Genomic DNA, 20,159 nt, shown 5'->3' with positions numbered 1-20,159 from the left:
AGTGAAAAGTGAACCGGTTCGGGGAAAATGAAACTTATGATAAGGCTGATTATGAATATTTCATTCGCAAATGCATAACGAAGCAACGTTGTGGAGCTAAAAAGCAATTCCGAAGGCAATCAATGAAAACATTTCAACAATATATGTACAATAGCGAAAGGTTACAGCCCTCAACGTTGTTTACAAATAATTGATGATGAAAAAATGGTCTCCTCAACCATCATAAATATATATACATACATTTCTTTGCACATACCGCTGCATGTCAGTCGCATAGAAACTTTGTTGCACATTTCGATTCAGGCCTTACGAATTCAGGCATACTGCAATGCAAGAGTTGATAGAGTTGATAGTACTACATGCATACATATTTGTGGCCACCTAATAGGTTCGTTCGCGTAGCTGTTAATTGTTCATGTTTAACCAAAACTTACAAGTTTTTGCGTTCGCGTACGCAAAAAACTTGCAAAGTAGGGGAAATTGAGAGAGCAAAGTGACATTTCATTTTGAGGGGAAGCTGCTGGTTTCTGCTGGAAAAATTTTTGCCAACAGCAATTNTTTTCGTACGTTTTAAATTTTACACTTTTGAATGTAAACAAAAATTATATCAGCTGTTCGTCTAACTTGCAAGTTTCTGCAAATTTTCTGTTCGCGTACTATTTTGGATATTTCTCTCTTGTGAGCGAACAGATGACATTTCGCCGGAATTTGGCAGTTGGTTGGTTTCTGTTGGAGATTTTAAACGAACGCACCTAATAGCAATAAGCCTACATTGTGCTGCGCCATTGAGCCAGAAAATGTATATATATATATATGTATGTATAAGTTTCGTCTTCTTCATTGTTTTGCCCATACTGTTTAGTTGAGGCTAAATAAGCCTCGTTCAAAATGTCACCAAACGGTCAACAAAACTAATTCAGTCCATATCAAATTTGTCGTTGGATTTCCAATTGTAATCGTTGGCATGTGTGTGTCAATTTGTATTTATATTTTTTGCTATTTTGCAATTTGTGATAGCCGAACGTCAACAAAAAAAAAATATGAATAAATAAACTGAGTAAAAAGCAAATAGAAAAAAAATCGGTCAATTGTTGACGCCATTGACTATTGTTGGCCACAGGTTGATTGCTCAATTATTTGTATATTGTGTATTAATATGTTGACATGTTCATGAATGTTCGTATGCATTTAGTTATGTACATTTATATCTTATAGAAATAGATATACATACATAAGTATATGCAAATACATATGCTCATTAGGGTGGAGCGGAAAAAATTTTGCTTTTAGAAATCGGTTTATATTTTCTTACTCCCCTTTTTGATTAAAATTTTTTAAATCCTACAAATTTTTTTCATTTTTAGAAAACTTCTAAGTATGCAGTTTTGTGGGCCATTAAATTTTAGTATGTTAAAGTGCAAGTCTGATTTAGATAAGATTTCTTTACCCTTGATTTAAAAAAATTTTTTGTTAAAGGTGTTGCTTATTTTCTCCATACAAAAACATTGTCGAACATATTGGTATGGAATGAAATGCGTAACAAAAAAAAAAAATTTCCAAAAATCAGCAGTATTTGCTAGCTACTTTAAACTTGCACTATATTATGCTAAATTCTAGTGGCCTTAAAACTGTATACCAAAAATTTTTGTAAATTTATATAAAAAAATAAAAAGGGGAGACAGAAAATATTAGCCGATTTTAGAATATTTTAGAAATTGACATCCAAAAGCAACAACGATCCCTCGCTATTAAAATTTTTTCCGCACCACCCTAATGTACAAAAAAAAAAATTGTGAAATTTACCGCATATCGAATTATCTGAATATCCTTAATATTAAGTTCTTGGAAAAGTGGGTTAACATTGGGCTTTTTGGAATTTTTTCGACTGACCTCCAAATCGAAGTGTTTGCCGAATTCAGCCAGTGTTTTTGAGGCAGAGGTCTTTGTCATCGAATTTTAGCCTCGAAGCTAGCAGAGGCTAGCATTGCTATTTTCCCGTATAGCTAGGTAGCGATCAAGGCACTTGGCTCTCTGCCGCCTCCGAACAGCGATTGTATTTTTAAGAGAAACTATTTTTCATGACAGAAATACAATGGGAGATTTGCCATTGCCTGCCGAGAGGCACCCTTATTAAAACAAAAAACTTGCGGAATTTTAGCGCGCACTGTTGACCAGTACACCACAGCGGCCGGAGAAGAAACTCGGCCTATCACTAACATATTGTGAAAGCGCCAAATTATTTTATTATTATCAGCTTCTTAGGTTCTTGAACTCTACGGCCTGGATTGGAGAGAAATAATCGATTTCTGTAATTTTAGTGTTGTCTTTCTTTTCAGGTTAAATTGCGAAAAGTAATTTTAAAACGGTCTGCATAAGTACTAATTGGAGTTGTTAAACTCGCCTTTTAAACCAACCTATCTTGAAATAAAAAACTTTATAAGGATGTGATCCAAAGTTGACAATGGCTGTTGTACGCGGTACTGCGTCCATTTGAACAGGTAAATATTAAAAGTATTTGTCGATACGAAAATCTAAATTAAACTTTCGGCGGGCCAAAATGTAAAAATATGCATGAAAAAAAGTTCCTGTAAAAATACAGCAAAGCAGTGCTTGGTGTTTTCTGACAATTCATACTCAAAATTTTTTTAAAAATTTGCTGTACAGTGTCGATGCGCCAAGCTAACAACACCGAATGTTGCATAACTTTCGTGGCTTTTAAATTGGCGTGCTGTTCTCATTTTTAATTCAGATGTGTCGCATAACCACATTTAGAGTTTTTTTACTGTCATAATTAAATTTTCTTTTTTGGAAACAGGTTGCTATAATCGCAATTTGAACGCACCTATGCACACAAACATAAATATTTCGACATTTTATCCATTCCATATCTAGTTCTGCCACGCAAGCTCACACACGCTTTTGCACTTCATTAATTATCCCAGACGATTGGCTTTTAGTAAAAGTAGTAAAACCTGCTCGAATACGCCGATTGATTTGCATAGTTGAAGGTGATAAATTTTGTTAAATTAAAGTACTCGTAACGTTTAAGTACGGCATATGCACGCCGGCAACAGGTGCAACTCTTTAAGTCATTTGTGTTAATTGCAGTAAAGAATTCCAGAAAAGTAACGGTGTAATAGATATTTAGGTACATTAGACTGTGTTACCAAAAAATGTTGCCGGGATTATAAAACTTATTATAGTCCACCAAAATATTTCGAAAAAATATAAAGATCTACGTGAGCTGCACGGATTTGAAAATAGCTCCAAAAATTTATTTTTTTTTATGAATAGAAATAGTTTCGTAAACACCTTTTTAAAAAATTTCCTCAGATGACAAAACAGGTTAAGCTTTAAAAACCTGCATACAAAAATTTAAAAATCTACTCACCGGAATAGTAATATTGAGATTTTTGATGCCGTTTTTTAACTTTTTTTGATTAACTGGGCCAAAATTATTTCGATTCAGACACGTATGTATATGGTATCAGTGGAAAGTTCTTTTCCCCTCTTTTTATTTCTGTGCAATAAAAGTGATTAAATTTGGAATGACTTTCGTTCATCCTACCTTTCTCTTCCATCATTTGAATGAGGTTATTGGGCAAGGGAAAAAAGGGTGAGAAAACAAACAATTTTTATTAATAAAAAACTCCATTTTTTGAGGTTTTTTCAAATCGGTCCAGCTTACGTAAATCTTAATATTTTTCCGAAATATTTTGGGGGACGTCTTAAAATATAATAGATTTTATACTTCAAATGAAGACACAGTACCGATTTTTTTTTGTATGGGGAGTGATGCAGTCTAATGTTTATGTTTATATGAATTAAAAATATACAGCACATTTTTATATAAGCATGGTTGACTTGGAAAACCCCTCTTATGTCAGTCGTAGTTCAGTGTGACTAGTTATCATCTTAGCAAATTATGAAATAGTTTCAAAGAGGAGTTAAAAGTATTTTTTAAGTTTATAGTTTATGTTTCTGATTAGAATTGATATATTACTTTATAAGTTTAACACAATTTAATTTATAAATCAAAGAACATATTTAAAATTTTGTATCAAAAGAAAAGTTTAAGATAATTTAAAATTTAAAAATCAAAAAAAAAAAGATCAGAAAATGTTGTTAAACAGAGTTGCCCCCTAAATAAAATATTGATCGAAAATATATAAGTTTGATAAGTTGCCGTCTCCTTTTAAAAGTTATATTAATCACGCGTTTACACGATCGCGTTCATTAATCAATAAACGCCTTGACTTCAGTTTAACGCCCAATTGAGGAGTGACGTTGATGCAAAACTCCCCTTTAAAAATGATTTTCAACTACCCTAGAATATATGTAGGTTAAGAATATAATCGAAAACCGTACGTTCAGCAACTCAAAATATAATTTAAAGCTCAGATCGATCAATGACAAGCATCGAAAGATATATAAAAAAAAGACAAAACGGTTGCAGAATCACAATCAACACACACACACAACGATAGAGTACTATATGATCTGTTATCAAAACATTCTGTCTACTACGATGCGCTCATTAACATTCACTTCAGCGAGGGAAAATTGGATGCAAGCTTATGGGGCAGAGGTTTCTGGAAAAGTTGCGACCCTCTTAACAAAACCCTATTCCAAAGTAAACCGTAGAATTTTTAACAGAATCCTGTCCCTGCATATCAGGCAAATGCGAATCAAATATGACTACTACCAGTGGGCTTGAGATAGTGTAAAGTTTAATATATTCGACTAAAATGGTGATCCCATTTAAAAATTATAACTTCAACTACTTGACATTAAATACTCACATAGTTCAAAGCAGTATAGTGAAGCTTAAGGTATGAAGTTACAGTTGCTGCACAATACTCAATTCCTGATCTTGCGTCCTCCTAGGTAGCATTGGCAATCCATATGCGAGATGGCCTTAACTAACCTGTGTGGAGAGTTGGATAAAGGCAGAAAGAGAGGGAGCTTAAGTGAGGCCATTCAGACGTTATCGGTTTAAGGGTTCACTAAAGTCAGCCGCATCTATCCAACATGAGGTGAGACTGCATGGGAGTGTCTGCCTTGGAGCTGGCTCGACAAATATTGATCCAGGCTTTGGTTGTGCGCTGGGTTTGTGACACATCTCGGTAAACTAATATGTAGACGACTTTAGACATACCAGACTCTCTAACTGTTTTTTTTGGATAGATCCAGCATCAGGCTGCTTACAGTCTATTTACCTAGACGATCATAACAATATGTGCTCTCACATGCACTGCATTGAAAAGAGACGAAATGCCGTCTTTGTCCTGAAGCACATCCTGTGTGATTATCCGGCCTTGGCTATACTAAGTCTAAAACAATTTCAATTTTCCGCTGCTGTTGGGAATTTCATCCACGATCCACAGGTTCGACCTGTTATTATTAAGAGTAAATTTACTGGGTTCTGTTAACTTTTACTCCGGAAAGACGTAAGACTAGAAGGAAGGAAGGACTGATAGCAAAAGGCCTTGAAAGCCGATCGTAACTCTTCAAAAATAGGACCGGAATGTAAGTTGTGAGTTAACTTAGAGATCTCATGATGTGAAGGAATCAGGCAGTTTTAAACAAATCGACAGAGACGAGCAGTGGAGCTAAATTTCTCGCTTATTACATGTAGCCGTGAAAGAAGGAGACAGCTTTTTGAGCGAGTACGATGATTGAAGAAGATAAAAGGTAACCAATAAGAGAGAAACAAAATTGAAAAATATTTTTTTTTCGTGTGTTAAAACATTTGCTACTACCAGTGTACTTAAGTACATACAAGTACATATATTATATTCAAATAACAAATAATAACTTTGAACTTTCGCCAAATATGCAGTGCAGAAATGAGCCGATTGAGTCTAAAGTGTCGATAGGGATAAAAAGCGTGAAAAAATCACAATATTAGTGGATACTTTTCCATCACTGATATGACGCAATATTTGTATATATATACCGATCAGTTCCAAATACATATTAATACATGCCAAAAATAATAAATTTACGCAATATTTGCCCTCAGGGCAGAACTGTTTTGAAATACAGTCGAACTTTCTTCTTTGTGTTTGTTTTTGCATAGCAACATTTCGTACTCTAATCCGCAGATACGACGCGCTCCTCAGCGCAATGCGCATTCAAGCAGAAAATATATGTGTATCGAAAAAATAAAACACATGAATTGGGAATTGAACGCGCGGCACACACATACACACGCACACAATCACAATCATCCGTTTATATAACCAAAACAACTTCCGCGCTTAATTAACTTAATTATAGGTTTGCGCGTTCAAAGCACCTGTATGTATGTATGTACGCTTAGCGTAACATACCGCGCCACATACCTAGTTTGGTTTTAAATTCGGTAGCGCAAGTAAATTATTACAAAGCAATTTTACAGGCTAAAACTAACTACATTTATGTATCTTCTATCGACGCGCAGGTTCTTCACCTCCAACTTACCTTCCTCAAAAAGTGTTTATTACGTATTAAAATCTCCTCTGCGCTGCTATTTCGCACAAACTGCATTTGCCGATCGCGTTCACGTTCGCTCATGCGCTGACACAGCCACTGCTGTTCTAGTTGCTGTTGTTGACGCGCTGCACAGCGCTCACGCTCGCGCACGTGCTGACGCTCTGCCTCAAGCGCATTGCTGTCCTTGGAAGTAGAATTTGCCGCTGCGCGACAGTGGTGCTGCACACATTCACAATCGGCGCTTTTGTTCTTACTAGTCACCGCAAGGCTGTTATCGGCGCCACGCTTATCGCTGCCTTCAATTTTGCTGCAACCGCTGCCGTTGCTGCCGCTACTACTGCTGGGCGTGTGTACGCTTGCATGCACCTCAATACGCGATACGCAATGATCATCGTCAGTTTGGGGCTCACCAGCGCTGCTGCCGTCACCGCCGCTGCCGCCACATTCATAATAAGAGCAATTGTCATCGTCACAGCTGGTCAAACTGCAGCAACATTGTTCATTATCATCGCAATGGCCCTCGATTTTGTCGATTGGCGTACGCGCCTTCAACTCAGATCCGTTCTTATGGGTCGACTTGCTAGCGTCCGCCGTCACCAGCTCGGCTTCTTGTTGAAAGTAAGAGTTGTTCAAAAACACACCACCAATCGTCCCGCTGCTGATACTAGCTTGGCAGCATTTCGCTTCTTCGCCGCATGCGACACAGCTGATTTCGTTGAAGGTGTCCGCCGATGGTGTCGGCGATGCAGCGCATACGCGTAGCGTATCGTTTTCGGTACCTTCTCTGTCTGCAGCGCGATTGTAGAAAATACCCGATTTGGTCATGCGACGCAGGCTGCAATAGTCATCTGTGTCCTCTGTTTCGCCAGCCATTTCCTCGTCTTCTTCTTTATGTGTAGCTGTGTTGACACTTCTGCCCCGCTGGCAATTGCATTTACCTGCTTCGCCACTGCTCGAAGCGCTACTCGAAATTGTTGTGTAGGAGCTACCGGATGCGGACGTTTTGCTGGCGTTTGTCAACGCGGAAGCTTCTGAATTCGACGAACAACCTGAAGCTTGGGAAGTGTATGAGCACATAGAAATTAGCGAAGCGCGCGATTGATTGCCGCCCACACCGCCGCCGCCGCCGCCGCTGCTGGATGCTGAGCTACGCACGAAAATCTTCACACTGTGCTTGTCACTTTCGGAGCTGCCGGCAGTGCTGTTGCCATGTTTATTGTCATTGTTGCTGTTGTGAAATTGTTGGCGTGCATGCGGTGCGTGTTTGGATGAGGTGCGCAGCGGGGGCGACGGTGGCACCATCAACGAGTCGGCATCACAGCCGTTTTGCTCGGGTAACCAATCGTCATCGATTTTTATTGTTGTGGCGCATAACGGTATCTGCTCGCTGGCGCTTCTATTGCTGTCTTTATTGTTGTTGTGGCTGCTGCTGTTGCAATTTGTGTTGTTGTAAATGCGTTGTTCATTATTTTTTAGGTCATTTTCGATGTTGCACTGTTTGGTGCTGTTGCTGGCGCTTGCCTTGGCTGTCCGGTTAGACAACTTATCCACTGCCGCGCCTACTTTGTTGCTGGTGTTGTTTTTTGCTGCTTGCACCGCCGCCGTCAATAACTCATCCGTAGTGGCCTTAATAAGACTTTTTTTTGCGAAATTTTGCACATCATTTGGATCGCCGCCAGGCGCTTTCCCAACGCGTATTTTAATTTGTCCCCCTTTTGCCACATCAGCGTCCAGCTCCTTCAACTTGGGCGTCGCAGCAGCGACCGCAGCGGTAGGCGTAAGTTTGAGACAGTGTTGCATTACGGTTGACTCCGCGCCCGCTTGGTTGAGCAGAATTTTCACACAGTCCGCACACTTCTCCAGGTTCTTCATATTATTCTGATTGGTATGGCGCTCCTTCAGATCTGTGGACGATGACACGCCGGAATCGGAGCAGCAGCTCTCGAGCGACAGACGCTTGCGCGCGCTCAGCTCCTCATCGGAGTTGTGCGGTGTGCTGACGCCGCTGCTGCTGCCTGCATTGCTGGTCGCCGACATGGGACAATTAGTGTAGTTGCAGTTCTTGTAGCCACAGGTGCGTCGGCTGCCGTCCGGAGCTGACCTATGCGCGGCTTCCTTTGACACCTTATGCGGCGTGGCACAACATTTCGTCGTCCTCAGTGGCTCGCTTTCTTCCTTCACTTTATCATTATTTGCCGGCTTGCCCTCGTTAAGTTGATTGATTATGAGCAGCGGCTGTCGCTTCTTGCGTATGTGCACGCGCTCCATTTTAATTTTCTGAAAACTCGCCGCTGCAGGCTGACGCACTTGTTTTGGCAAAAGTTTATCCAGCTCATCGCAGCTTTGCGCGTCTGCATCAGCGCTACCGCGCTTGGACTTATCCGGCTCCTCAAACGCCGTTGATTTGGTGGCGCGTAGTTTTATTTTCTCGGCAGCGCACTGCATGCGAAACTCGTCTGTAACCTGCCGCTGCAGCTGCTGCTTGCGTTCCTGCTCAGGATCGAAAAGCTGACGTATGCGTCGCTGCAGCTGCTCATTCGCTTCGCTGTATACCTGCGCCGAGCTGGTGGAGTGTCGATGTTGCTGCTGTGGCTCGCTTATGGGCTTTGGTATGCGCGACACTTGTTGTCTTTGCTCAGGCGATGAGCGTGTGAAGCGTGCCTCATTTACTGCGCAGCGCATGTTTCGAACTTCGCTCGCATTGGCGCTACTCTCCAGAATACAATCGCGGCAGTCTGCAGGTGCGCTTGAGTTGCTCAAACGTTTCGTACGTTCCTCTATGCTGGGCAGCATTTCGCGCGCGCCGCGCATGCGCATGTTGGGCTCTTTTTTGGGTATTGGTGCTGGGCGTAGCGGCTGCGCAGGCGGCCGTGCTCGTGCGTTAGATGCACTTTGTGGTGTAAATGCTGTTAATACTGCATCCTGTGATAGCGGCGGCGCAGGCGCGCGATGCTGTTTCGTGGAGCGTCGCTGCTCCGGACGCTTGGCTTGCTCAAAGAGTCGATTGATTTGCGAAACTACTGCTGGCATTTGCGCGCTACTATCTACCCTCAAAGTAGCTGGCAAAGATGCACGTTTAGCATTTGATGCTGCGTTACTTGTCGCCTTAGGCCGTTGCTGCTGATGATCGCAGTCCGTCTGCTCAATGCGCGCTATGCGATCAGCGCGCGACTTAATGCCAGCGCGTGCAATATCGCGTCGTACATCGCAAGTGGAAATGCGCGCACGATAATTCCAGCTGTGCGATTTCTCGCAATCCGGGTAAACAGTGGAGATGCCATCATCGTCATCTGATGAGTCGGATGAGTGTGTAGCAGAATCGCAGGAGGAATTGCAGCACGAACGTGCATCAGCGTAATCTCGTTCGTCGGCGTCAGCAGTGGCGGTGGCCGCAGCAACTACGGCAGAAGCGGACTTGGCGCGCATGAGTGGCAAACGAAGCTCTTGCGGCTTTACTTGTGGCAGCTGATGCTGCAGAAATTTCCATGACTCCACCGTGGGCGGCGGTAGCGGTTGTTGTGTGCCGCGCACCAACTTGCCCTTAGAGGGTGCAACGCGCTGATGGTCAGTAGGGGGCTGCACTTTGCCTCCATTGGCGATGTTCAACTTGGCACCATTGGCGAATTGGCTATGACTGCTTGCGGTAACCGCTTGCTTATAGCCGGGATATTTCGTGCCGTTCTGAGCTATAAATGACTGCCGCTGCTGCTGTGTTGCGGAGATAGGACGCGGCATGCGCACTTCCTTGCACTGCTGCACATAGTTGACTTTCAGCAGCTCCATTTGCGGTATTTCCGCGCTGGACATGCGCGAGTCTAGCGTGCTGTCAAACGCTAGGCTGGCGAGTGTTTCGTTGGAAGGCTTGCGCTGCATTTTATTCAGCGGCATTGTTTTAGCGCCAATTTGTTTGCACTTAGAAAACTTTAATTATGCACAATTATTGCTTTGAAGCTTGCATATTTTTTATTCTTTTTGGCTACACAGTCTGGTATTTAATTTTACTGAACCACAATTACACTTTGCACTTTGGTGTGCGCCTGTGCGGCGCCACATATTCACACACCACATACACGTAATGTTGGGCGATTTTATTTATCTTTATTTTTATCGATTTCGTATTTAAATTTTGCACGCGTAAATTTTTTGTTTATCACTTAATATCCAATAAACAAAAAAATACGTTTATTTCGAGATTTACATAAAATTTCTAAATCACAACGAGACAGATGAAAACTTTTTTCGGACACAAAGTAAACTTATGAAGCAACAAAAAAGATTTGAAGCTAAATGCCCAGCGGCATGAATACCACGACGAGGGTATTTTGAAACTTATAAACGCACTTTTTTATTCGTAAACTTTTAACACTCATTTATTAAAATTTTTTATCAAGCTTAATTTTTTACTCAAATGCGTCGCAAATAGTTTAGTTTTAATTTGCTTTCATTTATGCTTGTCATGCTGTTTTTTTAATTGGACTAAACACTTATTGAACAATAAAAAATTCCATTTTCAACCGCTCATCGTTGTTAACTCGTCCAGGTTTCGGCTTAAACTGTTCGCTGTACTAAGCCCAGTTTGTAGTGAGCACTAAAGCCGCTCGAAGAAGAAACTCAAAGATGTTGCCAGCAACATGTTGAGCTCAAACATATTGCAAGTTCGACGCCGTTGTTTTAAGTGCGGCTTTTTGCGCTTGGCAAAGCGGTGGAATGGAAGGAAGCCACTAAGCCCACCGGCTGCGCCTAAGCGCTACACAAAGTGAGCTGCTATTTGCCAGTGTTTATCTTATTCTTTGTACTGCCTAATTCTATTTTTATACTCTTCTATTGCCTCATTGTAAGAGTTTCAAGTTTTTCATTTCGTTTGCTAAGTTCTTGTGCCAAGCCTACGTTTTATTAGACGATGCCTAATTTTGCTGGTTGTTTTTACATTTTTACTGCATTTTTAATTGTTTGTTTATGAGCCGTTAAATTCGTGTCTTATGGGCGCTCTTTCTTGGTGTTGTAAGTTCAAGGCGAATGACTTGTTTATTCGGCATGACTAAGCAGGTTTTGGTGCCTCGCAGTTTGGTTATACTTTCATGAAATTTGTTTTCTTCTCAGCCTTTTAAGAACTCTTTCAGCATATTCAACCTAACTGAAGGGTAATAAGGAAAAACGTAAGCCTACCTGCAAGCGCGAGGTTTTAATTTCAGACAAGATACTTTTGAATTGAGGAGGTGACTTAAGTATTGGTGCGTTTTGGGTTCGAATTCACGGTTGCTTGGTAGCTACATTCAATTCTGAGCAGCGCCAGATAAGGTAACTAAGCCATGTCGATCCTTGGGTCTAGATAGGAAGAAGGAGAGAGAAAGCTGTAAGAAAATCCGTACAGACGTATTCAGTTTAGGCCTTCAGTGAGGTCTGCAGAGTCTGTTTGGGACCGCCAGGTAAAGCAAGCCATCATCACCAGCAGCCAAGAATTGTGAACGAAAGCGTAGGAGACTGCAACGTCTAATACAAATGATATGCAGTAAAGCGAAAAATCTTCGTCGGAGGCAGAAAAAGGGCGCTGTCTTGCATTTAAAAAGAGAGCGCCTGATCATCTGATAATGCAGATCGCCTTCGGCCGCGACACCGAAGTTACTCATAGGAGAGATAACAGTGATGACTTTCAGGCTGAGGCTATGCAAAGCCGGTAAGCAGGAAAGATTTTATTCATTAAAAATTGCGTGGTTGTTATAAATAGACAGGGTGGAATTAAGGCGCTCAATTCGCCAGTGACTAACTTGATATGAGTTAAGCAGTGTCGAAAATACCGACCATCTCTTAGACAACATATCGTCAATATTTACTGAGGCGCAGGGAATAGTAACGTTTTGACAGATGAGGAAGCAAACGAAAGGGTCTGCCAAACAACTGGCGGAGTCGAGTTAGGTTAGGTTAGGTTAGGTTAAACGGGCAGCTCTGAAAAAGAGTTCACTCGGAGTCCGCAGAGGCCCATTGTGATACCCATGGGGGTTAACACAAGCCTATCCCTACATGTCTTCGAACCATTTTGATTTTCTGGCGAATCCTAGCAGTCCTTCCAGAGGAGCTTTCCCCAAGATATCCAGATTCTCGAAGAAGTGGTCCCCAAGACACTTGAGGCGTTTTCCTCGAAGTGCTGGACACTCGCAAAGATAAGATATATAATAATCTGAGTTTCCGGCTGTCACAAGTTGAGGAGAAGTCCAGATTAGCAATTAATAGTAAACATGTAGGCGGACTAATCTCAAATGCAGAATCACTATCGACCTGGCCATAGCAATCGAGATATGTAATGATGTGTGTAGAAATTGGAAGAGGAGCCTGGCTAAACACTAAAATTAACAAGATAGAGGCATAAAAGCCAAGTTATCGCAGTTAAATAAAAAATGGTCAATCGTATTAAGGGTACATAAAAAAGTAACGCCCGTCTGTTCAGCCGCTATACAGGAAATATAAGCAGCTACTGTTTCACTACAAATCTGAATGTTGGTTCAGTGTTGAGCATACAATTAGGGACGACGAGCACATTTATTTCTGCTAGAATAAATAGTAAGAAATTTCAGAAAGAGCATAACATAGAACCACCTAGAGGTAATTCAATACTGATACATATGTATATGTATGTGTTCCTCACTCCGCGTTTGAGATGCGCTTAAAACCGGTGATGCATTGAATAAATATATTTAAAAAAATATTTCGGCGAAATAATAAAAAATAACTTAATCTCAATCCGAATTTTAATTTTAATCTTAATCGCGCCCCTCCACGCCCGATTTGCCTTCACTTCACCTGTCGCTTTTTCGTTTCATAGGTGTTAGGATTTAAACCCAACCGAACGCAAAGAAGTTTCACTTTAAAAGCTAAATAGACTCGAAAGGGATTGAAGGAATTATGTTTGCAAGACATAGCCTCAATATACCAGTCGAACATTTTGATGTTGCATTCGGTTCATTGCCAAAATTGGTTATTTTAGAAAGCATATATCTCGTGCTGAAATTACAAGCTTTTTGCCAAGCTGCCAAGCAGGACTTACCGGCTAGGTTTCTTTACTGTTACTAATAGCCATTTTCTATGAAACATTTATAATTATTTCAAAATAACTTTTGAGAGAAATTTGCTAATTAATTTAAACAATTAATAGGTACATTTTATTTCTAACATTTGCTTTTAGCCTTATCTTCAATGCCACAGCAGTTCGTTTCAGTACAAAATGCCATTGAAAGTATTTTCATCTGTTTTTCATAAATAGTAATAAATAAAAGCATGAAAACAGTTGCAACAAGTGTTTCTAAATAAACATTCAATCAAAGGTATTTGATGAAAAACTAAAGCAAATGTTTTGTAAACAAATTCAGTCTGCATTTTTCAGTAACAAATGTTTAAATTGAAATTATTTACCTATGTAGATAGGTGGGTCAGTCCAAAGTATACATATGTACATACATATACACTGAAGATAATCACATTGAGTTTAATAGGAGTTATGCAATGCTGAACTAAGTGTTCTAAGTTTAGTCATTGAATTCTATTTTAAATTGACAAAGAAAAAAAATAAGGCATGACAAGACTTTTTAGTAGCCATAAAGGCGCAATCGGCGAAATAGTATTACCCTCGAATAGTTTATTTTTTTTTGCGAATTTGCACACAAAAAAGGAATTCAATTCAACTTGTGTTTTCCAAAGGATTAAACCATAACTTTGGCATTCGTTTTGCAATAAGGAAATTTTCATATGCAACTCTGCATATGACAGCCAGTAGCTTAATCCCGTCAAATAGGTTTAACACATATTTTATACTTAAAATATATACATATGTTCATACATATGTATGTATGTGTGTACCTAATTGAAGATCTTATTTTAAGCGATTGCCAGCACAGTCAGTTTGATTTGATTTTACCCAAAGAGCAAAACAAGATACAGTATTTAAAGTATAAACCAGCAACAAATTGCAGTTTGCTACCAGTAGAAAAAAAAAACAACAACAACCATCAAAAAACACCCAAACTAGCAAAAGTTAAGTAAAACTTTCATTTTCGATTAGAAAACTTATGCAGTACAGCAATTTCTTTAAGCTGTTTCCTCGGCAAACCCGCTTGTCTCGTCGATCAGCGCGATTCAACGTCACGCTTGACACCTCAACTGTCAACTGTGGTTAATTAAATAATCACAGACATGCGTATTTTTAATTTTTATTCGAAGATATACATACATACATACATAGAAGTGGAAAGTAGTTCTCTGTAGGAAAGAAATAAATTGTATACAGATTTCAGTAGTAAAGTCAACCGAGTTGAGGTTCTGCATACTTCTGTACAAACATTAATAATAATAATAGATTACCGCTTACAAATATCTCACACCGTCTTCCAAAGAGGCACAACTCAAAATTTGGCACTTTTGAAATTATGCGCTAAAAATGTACACAGAGCTTTTATTTACCTTTCAGAAAAAGACGGGGCAAATTTTTGTTAAAATTTGTTAAAAAACCAAAACGCTGACGTCAGCTGCATTGGCTGCAAGTTCAGCGTGATCACCTTTTATTTTCTTAAGTATCTTCTTGACATCCAACCTTTCCTTAGAACTTTGTAAACAGGCGTTTGATTGTTTTCACATGACAAAGGGAGAACTTTAACTTATAACTAAGCTCATATTTAATAAAAAAAAAGAGTTACCAAAAAAAAAATTAATAAAAAAATTAAAGATGAAGAAACGTTTTCATACCTGAGAGGACAAGCATATTTTCTACATTGGCAATATTTCTTGTTGGGTACATATGTATGTATGTACTTAAATACTGAGTCTGAACATATTAATACACGTAGGTACATTAGGGCGGGTCAATGTTTTTGACTATGCGCATATAGCAGAGGAGAATTCTACTTGTAATTCTAAGCAACTTTGCCGAAGAAAACATGTGTGTGTCTTAAATAAATTTGGAGTTTGCCAAATTTTGAAAATAGGTTTAGAAGAAAAGTGAAAATGTTCACTGTTGCGCCCTCTGGTGGAAGTTTTAAGAAAACGATAAGTAAAGAAACGGATTTCTCATACCAAAAAACCCTTTGCAGCATGTTTTATAAACAATTTTAAGCACTTCTCTACCACACTGCAGCAAAGTCCTAAGAAACCTATTTTCGCAATTTGGCAAACTCCAAATTGATTTAACACCCATGTTTCTTCCGCAAATTTGCATAGAATTACACGTAGAATCTTTCTGTGCTAAACGCTCGTAGTCGAAAAAATCTCCCTTACCAATTGACCCGCCCTAATGTACATGTATGTTTGTAGGCTTGTCTTATGAAATTAAAATTAAGTTACTACTGTGTATTTACGATTGTAGAATGTATACAATTAATATTGTAGACAAGCAAATAAGCACACAGTTGACTATCGATGTACAAACATACAAAAGTACATTGCAAGTGCAAACAAACGTACGTATGTATATGTATATGTATACGCTGTCAGCCCCCAGTCAAAGCGCAAATGAAAGTAATTTGATGTCACTGTGGCTAACTAACAACACCAAGATACCAGCTCAGTTCCATAGATAGCAGATAGTAATCAAAGGCTGCAAGCTAAGTATAAGCTAAAGAGTATCTATGTATGCCAGCAAACTAACCAGCTATCAAGCAGCGTCATCTAACTTCTATGAACTTGTATGCGAGCATTGTGTTACACTGCAGCAACGTTACAGCTTTAAAATAAAGAAACATACATACATATGTATGTATGAGTGTGTGTACGAATATCTGATTGTCTGTTGCTTTACTTTTAATTTAAATTTTCCAGCCACACAGATCCATACATTCCGATACCCTGAGCTATGTCTCTCCGTGGACTGTAAGAAATTGAAAAAAAATGCAGCAACAAAGAAACTATGCCTTGACTACATATTTATGTACATATGTATGTGTGTATCTAGCAACAAGCAGCTGTAACTTTTGCCCCATCTCTTTAATTATAATTCCCTAGCTGAAATGTGATGAAAATCTATTAATTTTATTACTTATCACTTTTTCATCGCATTTATGCCTTAAAATGTATGTACATTAGGGTGGTAATAAAAAAAATAGAATGAATGAAAATGAATATCACATATAAATTTTGGTCCCGATTGGAGACGGTTACGGCGTGTCGTACAGGGCTCGAAAAATTAAAATTAATTTTTTTTATCTAATACCCAAAATCGATACTACCATAGTCAAAGATATCACATTTAAATTTTGGTCCCGATTGTAGTCTTCATAGGGTATTTTGAACTTTGACCCCTTTGCGACACGCCTTAAGGTGACTTCAATCTGGACCACAATTTGTATGTGATATGTTCGACTATAGTAGCATTGACGTAGGGGTTGAGGCTTAGGAAAACTGATGCAAAAATTTGATTCCTAAGGACCACCCTAATGTACATCTGTACAAGTATGCATTTGAAAAATTTAGGTTTATCAATGGCAGTATGGCGCGCAGTGACTCACAGTTTTTATTAGTCGTAGCATTGGCATTAAGTTGACAGCGAACGACTTAAGATTTAATTGATTTCAAGGAAACAGCCTGAAATTTGTAGATTCGACCATAGTGTAAGTAAAAAGTAAAGTTGTTGTTATATTTGTTTGAGGTTAGTCTTCCTCTTAGAACATCCAAATCGGTTAAGTAAACTGAACGCGAGGGAAACAGATAACATATTGCCTTGTCGAGAATATGTTTCATATAGTACTCATATTTTGGCACCTCCATTTTGTGGTGTACGTCTTGAACTTGTTTGACAAACTGGAGGGACCTACAGTTTTATGCCGCCTTCGGAAGGGTAAATGGACTTTTATGAGAAGCTTTTTCATGGCAGAAATACACTCTAAGCTTTGCCATTGACTGAAAACAACTTTTTGTAATTTAGATGTTTTGATGTTGACCGAATTGCGCTTGTGAAAAAACATTGAATCTTTCTACGATCCATATATTCTTTAGGAATACCTTCAACATAAAAAGAAAAGATTAAAATGTATGGCTTTTACATTTTTCGAAGTATCTGTTTTTACAGACGATTCAAAAACTGATCTCTAATTTTAATCGACCTTTAGATTCGCCAAGGGTTTCTTAGCAAGTCTGCATAGGACTGGAACACAACCTCTTGTCGTATCCTGAGGTTTCTAAGCAGGCCTTTCTTTGGTGGTTTAAACAGAAATAGGTGAAATGGGCCTATTGTTACTTATTAGGCTCTTAAACTCTACGGGTTGGATTGAAGAAAAATTACTCTTTTCCGCTATTTTTCAAATCAATAACTACTAGCGTACATAGGATGAAAGAGTTGCCAATTATTTTCTGCTGAAAAAAATACCAGCCAATTCGTTTTTGTTTTGCCCCTAAACGCTGTACCAAATTTTTTTTCACTATACCTCTTTGATTTTAATATCTAAAAATTACTTTTATTATTGCAGCTTCCGTCATCTACACTTAAAAGCATAGAAAATGTATGTACATACCTAAGTTTCGTAATATTTCGTACTATCAATATTTTCGCCTCAGTTCAATGCCCTCACTGGCTATAAAAAAAACAAAATCAATAACACATTCATTCAAAAATATTAATTGGCTCTGCGAAAGGGCAACTAATTTATAGTGGAAATATTTACCGATCTGTTTGCAGAAAAACTTGGTTAACTATAAAAATAAAGTAGTAAAAAAGCAAGCGCACTAATAAATAAAATTGTAGTGGTGCCACGTTGTGCCAATTAAACATCGGAAGTGACTTTAGCAAAATAAATACATACAGAGATATTTAGGCCAATTGTTAGACGAAGATGAGTAGCATTAATTTGCTACTACAAAAGCGAAGATATTAATTCCATATAACAATTGCATGTAAGCTTGTATGTTTGAATGAGTATGTTTCTATAAAAATCCGAATTGTCGTTGTCAACTCAATTGAAGGTTGAGAAGCTGAGGAAGTAATGATTAAGTCAGTTTTGTCAAACTAAGCGCAAATTTTACATATATACATACGGAAGTCATAGTCCCAACTCCGAAGGCCGAAGATGAAGTTAGCTACCTTGATAAATGCTAGAAGTATCTCTCTACGGGTATTAAGGTATTTAACTCAATATGCATCTTTGGTTTTTCTAGCACGTCGAGATTTTTTTTATTGATGACATGTATATTTTAGGATTTTTAGCAGTTTGCATGAAAAGCCAAAAATTAATTACAATATATAAGTTAATAGTAAAAACAAATATTTTCAAAATAAGCTTTCTAAATATGAACGAAATCGGACCATAAATACTCATTTACCAAGTGTAACGACTCGTGCGCCACCTATCGGCAAGCTGTTTAGTGGAGTTATTCCTTTTTATGTAGTTCTGAGCCAACTCTGAAGTTTCAAGTCACTAGCTCGTCGGGAAGTTGGTCAAATTTTGATTGCAAGTTTTGCACCTAACAAACACACATACATAGCAAGTTAAATAAAAGCTCGTAAAAATAGATATAGATAAATAGACTAAGTGTCGTTTAAAGCTCACCTTTATATTTAAAAGCTACATTAAAATTTATGATTGTGTCAAAAGTAAAGCATTTTTTGGGTTTCAAATTAGTTTACAACCAAGAAACATACATACGCCAAAAACCGATGATAGAAATGCTTAGCTTTAGACATAGCTTTATTTTTAATCCAACCTTTAAATATAAAGTGAGTTTTAAAGTTAAAGGCCAGAGATCCAAAAAAGCAGTTTCCCTCTTAGAAAAATAATTGGGTTTTATTCTTGGGAATCTGTTGAAGAGAAACAGGGTCTTCCGATCGAGAAATATTGGTTTTCAAGAATTCCATACCATTTCCACGAAAAGTTCTTTTTTTCCCACACAAAATATATGCAAAACTTTGAGCGCTTTGAGCGACCTCCAAATATTTTTTGATTTCACAATAAAAAATAGGGGTATACTTTTTTTCGATATATAACAATCCTAGGGGGTGAGGACATAAAAATTCAGACTTCACTTTTTTACATGCATTTTTGGACATACATGTAGGGCTTTGGGATTCGTTCATATTTTGGGTAATTGCAATTGTGCTAGGTATGAAAGTGGGCACACATTTTTTTTATGATCAAAATCAAAAAACCAAATTAAAATCAAAATTAGTTTTTTTTTGAAGTAGTGTTTCGTACAGAAAAAATTTATACGTACCGAAAAATTTTATACTTCACGTTTTGTATAGAAAAGTGCGCGCATTTAAAAAAAATGAAATCAATTAAAAAAAGTAAAAATTTCAAAATAAAATGTTGGAAACGTAGACTGTTTGTTGAAAACTCAAATAATATTTAAAAGCATGAAAAGTGAAAGAGGTGTTTTTAATAAACAAATTAGCGACTTTCCAAATCAAAGAGAGTATGGTTTTAACGATTATAATTTTTTATTTACAACATATGTAAAATTTAATATAATTGTAGTGTAATGAAAACTTCGCCGCGGCAAGCAATGGGAATCCATTTTGGTTTAGTTTGTAACGGGTGATTTTTTTGAGGTTAGGATTTTCATGCATTAGTATTTGACAGATCACGTGGGATTTCAGACATGGTGTCAAAGAGAAAGATGCTCAGTATGCTTTGACATTTCATCATGAATAGACTTACTAACGAGCAACGCTTGCAAATCATTGAATTTTATTACCAAAATCAGTGTTCGGTTCG

The 20,159-nt window shown here is 38.4% G+C and overlaps 1 protein-coding gene across 7 annotated transcripts in view; it reads right to left on the bottom strand.

Moving 5' to 3' along the window:
* LOC108359382 (serine-rich adhesin for platelets) overlaps positions 1 to 10,610 on the bottom strand; it is a 36,537-nt gene extending 25,927 nt beyond the window's left edge. For all 7 annotated transcript variants that reach the window (XR_001846907.1, XR_001846909.1, XR_001846908.1 and 4 more), the window contains exon 1: positions 6,466 to 10,610. Coding sequence is in view for 2 of the 7 variants with exons in the window: in XM_017611225.1 (XP_017466714.1) it covers positions 6,466 to 10,365 (3,900 nt within the window). In the remaining 5 variants the exon portion in view is untranslated. The remainder of the gene's footprint in view (positions 1 to 6,465) is intronic.
* Positions 10,611 to 20,159: the final 9,549 nt, after the last annotated feature.

Source organism: Rhagoletis zephyria, unplaced genomic scaffold (genome assembly GCF_001687245.7).
Source record: "Rhagoletis zephyria isolate East Lansing unplaced genomic scaffold, Rhagoletis_zephyria_1.1 Rzeph_scaffold_00381, whole genome shotgun sequence".
NCBI lineage: Eukaryota > Metazoa > Arthropoda > Insecta > Diptera > Tephritidae > Rhagoletis > Rhagoletis zephyria.
This window is presented reverse-complemented; position numbering and strand designations above follow the sequence as displayed.